Raw genomic sequence first — 7428 nt, 5'->3', positions numbered from 1 at the left:
CCATCATATGACACCATAAGTAAGATGCAGTATTTGGACATGTTCCTCAAGGAATCGCTACGACTACACCCTATCGCTCCATTGTAAGTGGACTCAAAAATACAAATTTAATTAACATTTATCTTCTTATATAAAAGGTTAGTATAAGCAGCTACATACCTAATTTTTCGCTAATGAAATAACCATTAATAAATTATTGGGAGCACCTGCTTTGTTCTGCCCTTTCCCTACATAACCTTGCTTTGGAAACGGATTCTAAAAAATGAGGTTAGTCATTTTTCAGGGAAATAGATTTTTCATTGCCTTTTGTGTAATGATAAAATACTGAATCGTTTATGACGAAGTCTTGTAATCAGGGTCTTTTAAGGAAAAGTTAAACAAACGTGTCTTATAGATGGAAACCACGGTAAAGGTAGAATGAGCCTATTTAGAAAGGATTACTTTTCATAATGGACTCCCGCCAAACTACTTCTATAAAAACATAAAATACCGACCATTAATTGCCAAAACACATCTGGAGGTGAAAATTATCATTTTTATTGTTTTTCCTAAAATCCACAGATGGCATTACCCATCTCCTCCCATAGTGTGTGGTTTGCAGACTTTTGAAATTGATGATATAAAAGGATGATCACTCAGTCAACCATTCTTTCCAAAAACCGTTCAACCATATGTTTTAGGCACCTCGACTGCTTTAAAAGCGGTTAATTTTCATCATGAATGTCTTTGTCCAACTGCTTTTATAAAACCAGTATGTTTTCACTAGTGGGCCAGGGAGAACAGCCCAAGAATCCAGCACAGTGATGGGTGTTCACATTCCCAAAGGCATGAAAGTCCGCTGTGACGTTTACAGTATCCACATGGATCCCGATCACTGGGGACCCCCAGACCCCAGCCTCTTCTGTCCTGAACGGTAAGGTGCTGCCATCTATCGATATTCATATGATATTGCTATCAAGTTCGAGTTGTTGTAAACTGAGATAAAGTTTGGAACTATAATTAAATCTTATTTTGATGCTTACATTTGAAATATTTGAGTCTTAAGGTTTCAGTTTTTTTTAATTCTTTCTAAAACACCTTCCATCTTGTTGATTATCCTCTTACCTTGTGTTTGATTATAAAAAAAAATATAACTGTTCGCAGGATGCTTCTAAATATTTTAGAAGTATTGTTTTATTTAAATAATAAGCATTTTTAAAAACCTTGTAATTATAATGTCAACTGACGCCATCCTAGCGTATTCATGCTCTTTAATAGTCGTGTGTAAACACGGTTCACGTGACATGACGTAACTCTACGTCATCTTTGTGTTGTATTTCTATCCAGGTTCACGGCAGAAAGAGTTGCTAAACGTCACCCTATGGCCTCTCTCCCATTTGGGGCAGGCCCCAGAAACTGCATTGGTATGAGGTTCGCCCTAATGGAGGCCAAGATGACCTTGGCGTGTCTCGTGAAGAAGTTCAGCGTTGAAACCTGTGCTGAGACGCAGATTCCGTTGGTTCACGTGGCCAGGAGCACAGTGCAGCCGGAGAAAGCTGTCACCGTGCGTCTTAGAAGGCGGCATGTGGTGGTCAATAAGACTACATAATAGACATAGTAGTGGAACGTATTCACAAAGTTCCATAGCATGTGTCATAATTGTCAATGTTGTATGACTAATATCTGTCAGCAAGACTTAGCTTACATACTTTTTCAATTTAATCAACATATTTTTTACAGAGATATTATTTCACAATGCGTTTTAAAACAATATGCAGCGCAACTCCAGCTATCCAATATGAGATGTCTGTACACATACCAATGTACAGTGATGAATATAACAAATATGTTTTCATTTTTCATATAAAAGTTGTATTTTATGTATTGTTTAGAGAAAATTATTGTATGTTATGTATAGTGTATAGATAATTATTGCATTTTATGTGTTGTATAGAGTGAATGATCTGGTTCTAACCGTCTCAGACATTTATACTGACATGGACATCAAGGGTTTGAGAAAAATATTGCAACTCGGAACACGCGGTCATCACACGACCTGTCAGTGAAGAAGGGCTGCCTGTTCCGTCGTCAAAACGCAACTAGTAGAAGCCAAAACTCGATTTGACGCTAGATGGCGCTTATGTCAATGGTCTTGGCCACCCTTGTGCCGACTTCACAGTCAATACCGCGAAAATCTGACACTGATAATTAAGTGCTTAATTTGTGATTGACAGATTGAGGAGAGTTGACAGATGTTGTACTTTTGTAGGCTAGTATGTGATAGCAATGGAGAAAAAAGATCCAAGGGCGTGTCTTTAGATTTAGATATTTCACCTTGGTAATTCCAAAATAGGATGTCGAAGAAGGGATTAATCATTTAAAAAAGTGTATCTGTTACACAAAGCAAATAATTTCGACATTAGACTAATACGAAACCAGCAAGTCAAAATGAAAAAAGGACTGTGAACATCACAGCTGTGAAATTTTTGGAAAGTATACAATGAACCAAGAGTCTTGTTTCCAAATTTCCAAATTATTTGAAAGACTGCAAGTTCTGGAGAACCGTTTCTAAACTATGTCTCTTCCATGCGACGAGATGTACAGCAGTCACAGCTATATCAACACGTCACGTACGTCTATAGCAATTCTAAATGGATCGTTGCCACAAATTAGGTCATCTGTGGTTCAAAGGGAACCACATGATCAAGACCAATTATTGGAGCAAGCAAGGCTGGCGGAGAATGCAGTGCAACCTTCAGGAGAAAAGCACATTATGAACATCATGGAGGTAATGGCCAAAATCGACGCCCTCCACGAAAAGTTGACCCAAGTGGTCAACGCATATCGCCCCACAGACGTCCATTTGGTAGAAACAACTGGGGGAGGGGAATGAACATCGTCACAACCGAAAGAACAGACAATAACATTGCAAGACTCACCTCGACAGTACAACAGCAATCTCCGGGAGGTAATGGTATATACCCCACGCCGGTTCCAGTACCAACAATTCGGGGGTGCATGTAAGCGTCAACAATCTACAATGAGGGAGATCCGAGACCAAGTCAAACTCACAAAAACATACATGTCCGATGTGCAATGGTTGTGGTGAGTTCACACTTTTGAAAAGTAACCGTTTCACTCGGAATTTACCTTGTCATGTGTGTAATCGAGTGGGGTAACTTGAGAAAGCTATTACGCTAAATGACTATATGTCTATAATTATATGGTAGGTAAAATGATAAGAAAGACATCAGATCTTCGACTATTCAACGTCATCAATTGCTGTCAATTAAAAATTAAAGATACGTGTTCATGCATTAGTCGATACCTAGGCGTCGTTAAATCTTGTGTCAGAGCAATTTTTGAAATTGTTAGATAACAGAAATCTTACATTTTATAAAACAACTCACATGAAGAATTTTTCTGTAGTGAATGGATCATCACAGAATGTTTTTGGTTCAATCAAACTGCCCATTTCTTTTGGCGATTAAGTCATAAATCAGTCACGCCATTTGCCTCAAAAATTGATCATAGGCTTTTTTTTAGAGCACACTGTTAAATTGACGTTGGTTTTGACTTTCTTTCAATTCCCAAATAATATTTACAGTTATCATTATATATATATATATATATATATATATATATATATATATATATTGATGGTTCTACTATAAACTTTGTATTTGAATTGAATTGATAAACGGAGTGTGGGCAGAAAAGTGGAACAATGCCATGATATCACTCAATAGGTGCCAGAAGAGATGCTTTTTTATTTAAAAAATACCATACACGACGAGATTTCGGTCAGAGGGTAGTTGTCTGTGGCCGAGTCATTCTTCTCTGTTTACCTGACACTTTCTCCTTATGACAATATCATGTCAGATGACACTGCAACAGCTATTGTCATTCTACTAGCAAGAAGTCAGAATGGTTGATTTTATGTTGGTGTGACCCCACGGGTAGTTTGTGCATGTGTTTACGCGCCGAGCCGTGCTTTTCAGGGAAAACAAAGCAGGCGTGCATTATATGTTTGAGAAATTATACAATTATAGCGCAATTAATGGCATTTTAAGGTATTACGATGTAATACTGGCGGCAAACCCGATTTTGTCAGCTTGCTGAATTATTTATTGGAAGCTATTACATAATGCTACTCAGCAGTTCTGTAAAACTAGTTTTATGGGTGAATAGGTGAATTAAGGAAATAGTTTTATCTCTCACGATAATCTGGCCGTCAAGTCAAACATTTGAAGAATCAATGAAGTGTAGACGGTCACATTATGTCTAACTGATTTTTGCTTCACAGATAATATACATAGAACAGTATGCTGCATTATATTACACCAGCATTAAGCTTCAGATCAATTTCTCCCTGACCACAGCTATGTAAACCCTGTAACAGGTAGCCCATATGATTTCGTACGCTACTATACAGATCTTTTCCATTTCACCTATTCTGAATCTACAACAAAGAGTTCTTTACAGTAGCACAGGAAACATTCATGGAATGAAGTATCCAAAATGACTGCTAGAGTGATGTGAGGCAGGGCAAAATTGACATGACCTGCATACACCACGTAGGTTATTTATTTTTTTTCTGTGTGATGATAGACAAATACTGTGAATAAGTGATTGTAATGAAGAAATTTGTGTGAAAACCAAGTTGGGGGAAGCAGATGAGTTAACAAACAAGTTAACAATTCAATTTGGTCGAGTTTTAGATTATAGATGACTATCTTACATGATAGAAATGTTGAGCCCAGTAAGATAAGATTATCAAAGATTTAACATCCAAAGTTATGACCAATGAAGATAATACTGATGTTGAGGGACTGTTGACACGAACTAACATATGATATTGAAAAATGCAGTGAACATTCGAGCAGTTATATAAATAATGACAAACACATGTACCTATTATCCATAAGATGCCAGGAAATCAAGTTTGTTTGCTGGATAGTATGGACTAGTTAAAGCTGATATACAAGAATTAATGATGACAAGTAAAGGAACTATGAGTAGAAATACCAGTATAATAGATAAGGGTACTCGTGTCGAACAGGAGAATGATATGATGATTGAAGACAAAAAGCATACTGGAGGTAAGTTTAGGGATAGGATAGGTTTAAAGTGTGTTTATGGATTTTAAATATACAACTGATTATCTCTCTCCCTAGGCATTTTGTAAATACAGGGTGTTGACTGACATAGACCTCCACAATTTTCGTTCTTTATTGCAGCACAAATATTATGGTTCCCGTATAAAACTTTGCCCATATATATCTCACACCAATAATCATAAATCATAAAATCTGCGTCAAGTTTACAAGCTTCCGGGGCTGCACATTGATTATGTGCAATTTTCTTTGGCTCCAGCAGAGAATCGTGAGGTAAAGTTATATTGTCGTATTTTGCCGTTCATCAGACGGGATTTTAATAAACCATTTTATCCCCTTATTAACAAAATTGTGACCGTCCCTGGGTGGGCTTGCACCACCAACCATTCGGTTAACAGCCGAACGCGCTAACCAATTGCGCCACAGAGACCTATATTACTCACCTGAAGGTATTAATTAGCACCTGGGGCTCTCATAACGGCAGGTAGATCGAGATTTTATCTCACCGTCGCTTTACCTTCATGTATAAGGCCTCTGTTCTGATGATAAATTCTGATTAACTGTCGTGCAAACAGGTATACATGTATCCCAGTTTGGGCAAAGTTAGGACTTCAATTCTGATGGATATACTGAAATATCCTTTTCAGAAATCACGAGAGAAAAACCTTTATATAATATGAATTCTATCAAAACATGTTTGTCCCTGGGTGGGCTTGAAAAACCAACCTTTCGGTTAACAGCCCAGAAGTGGATGTGGCAGACTCGGACTCCGTGGAAATGCGACTAGAAAAGGTTCAGTAGATGTTTTACCTTAAAAATTTTGAATAAGTTCACAGCACAGTAACATGTTTAAAACACCGCAGTTTTCTGGTGGTTTTCAGTCCATTCTCGCATTTCTCTCTTTTTTTTTTTTTTTTTTTTTTTTTTTTTTTTTTTTTTTTTTTTTTTGTGCAGAGTTGCTGAAATACGACCATTATTTGAAAGCCTTTTGGTAAAGTTAAAACTCGGCAGGTCCGTAGCCATCAATTTTAAAAGTGTGATTCTTTTTCTGAAAAAGTGGACCTTTTCCCTTGAAACCTTCATGTATCTAAACCTCATATGCGTACATTGAATATACAAATGTATACATTACTTCAAGATTACCCGCCAAATGTGAAATGTAATTTGATTTAGGTTGTTTTACTGTGTTTTATAAACATGATTCCCTTTATTTAAAACGTAAAAATTAGGACGTAAAGAACTTCAAGTTTTAGTTGATATTTGCCTTGATTATATTAGAACGTGGAACATTAGAGGGACAATATAACTCTTCGTTTTGGCCAAAAATGATTTTTCCTGCAGTAAGCAACAATTTCCCCATAGTTACCAAGGGTTAATGAATCCATTTTTACATTCAAAGTTAGTCCCTGTTTTTTTTTCTAAAAAGTTTTTTTTTTTTTTTTTTTTTTTTCTTTATTATTTAATGTATTCACTTCATTAATATTTTTTTTTTATTATGGAAAAAAAATAATAATAAGTAAATAAATAAACACAAATAGAGTATATATATATATGTTCCTTTCATACACGCACACATACCCACGTACGCACAACACTCATACTTGGTCACTGCTAATATGTATATTATCCTTGCATTACACAGTTGTGTTTACAAAAATAGACTAATTAGTTGTCTGTCCATTTCACTCAAATATAGTAACTTCATCTCTAAGTGCCTGCTGATTAACAAAACAAAATTAAATAAAATATAATAGAAAACTTAAACCCAAAAGATAAAGAAAGGGATGCTACTGCTATTCCCCTTCAACAAAAAGTGGTAACCATTGTGCCCATTGTTTAACAAAGTTGTCATATGTGCAAGATCCATGACGCAAAGCAATATTTTTTTCAACATGATACATAAATTTTATGTAACCCAAAAGACCTTGAAAGCTTGGGGTCTTTTTTTGTTTCAGGCACTTGTAAATATATAGTTTTCCAAACATAATAAGTAAATTAAAAATTTTACTTTCCGTTGTGCATTTTATTCCAAACAAGATTTTATAGTCATCGAGATCCAAATTGACATTAGTTTTTTCGAGTATATGGTCTTGAAACTTATTCCAAAGAGGACGCACACTATTACACTGTATAAACACATGAAGGAGATCTTCACGGTCTCTTTTACAAAAGCCACATATGTCATTATCCTGAATGCCAATCTTTTTCAAATAAGCACCCAAAGGGAGTATCCTATGTATTATTCTAAACTGAAGCCATTGTAACGTTGTATCTCGAGAAGTTCCAAAAAAAGTTTGTTTTTTGTTATAATCTCTTAAGAGATTATAACAGA

General features: G+C 35.9%; 1 protein-coding gene and 1 non-coding gene across 2 annotated transcripts; one reads left to right on the top strand and one right to left on the bottom strand.

The window, feature by feature from the left end:
* On the top strand, nt 1-1588 carry LOC147761921 (cytochrome P450 3A11-like). Its single transcript, XM_087014093.1, has 3 exons — nt 1-83; nt 767-913; nt 1327-1588. Exons 1-3 carry the CDS (start codon nt 25-27, stop codon nt 1586-1588), a joined length of 468 nt encoding a protein of 155 aa, XP_086870219.1. The 5' UTR covers nt 1-24.
* Nucleotides 1589-5452: 3864 nt separating this feature from the next.
* Trnan-guu (transfer RNA asparagine (anticodon GUU)) lies at nt 5453-5526 on the bottom strand. Its single transcript has one exon. It is a non-coding gene; the product is annotated as a tRNA-Asn (tRNA).
* Nucleotides 5527-7428: the final 1902 nt, after the last annotated feature.

The sequence above is a fragment of the Lingula anatina genome, chromosome 5 (assembly GCF_051362555.1).
Source record: "Lingula anatina isolate TDL-2025a chromosome 5, LinAna3.0, whole genome shotgun sequence".
Taxonomy (NCBI): domain Eukaryota; kingdom Metazoa; phylum Brachiopoda; class Lingulata; order Lingulida; family Lingulidae; genus Lingula; species Lingula anatina.
Note: the sequence above shows the minus strand (reverse complement) of the source record. Positions and strands in the feature narration are given on the sequence as shown.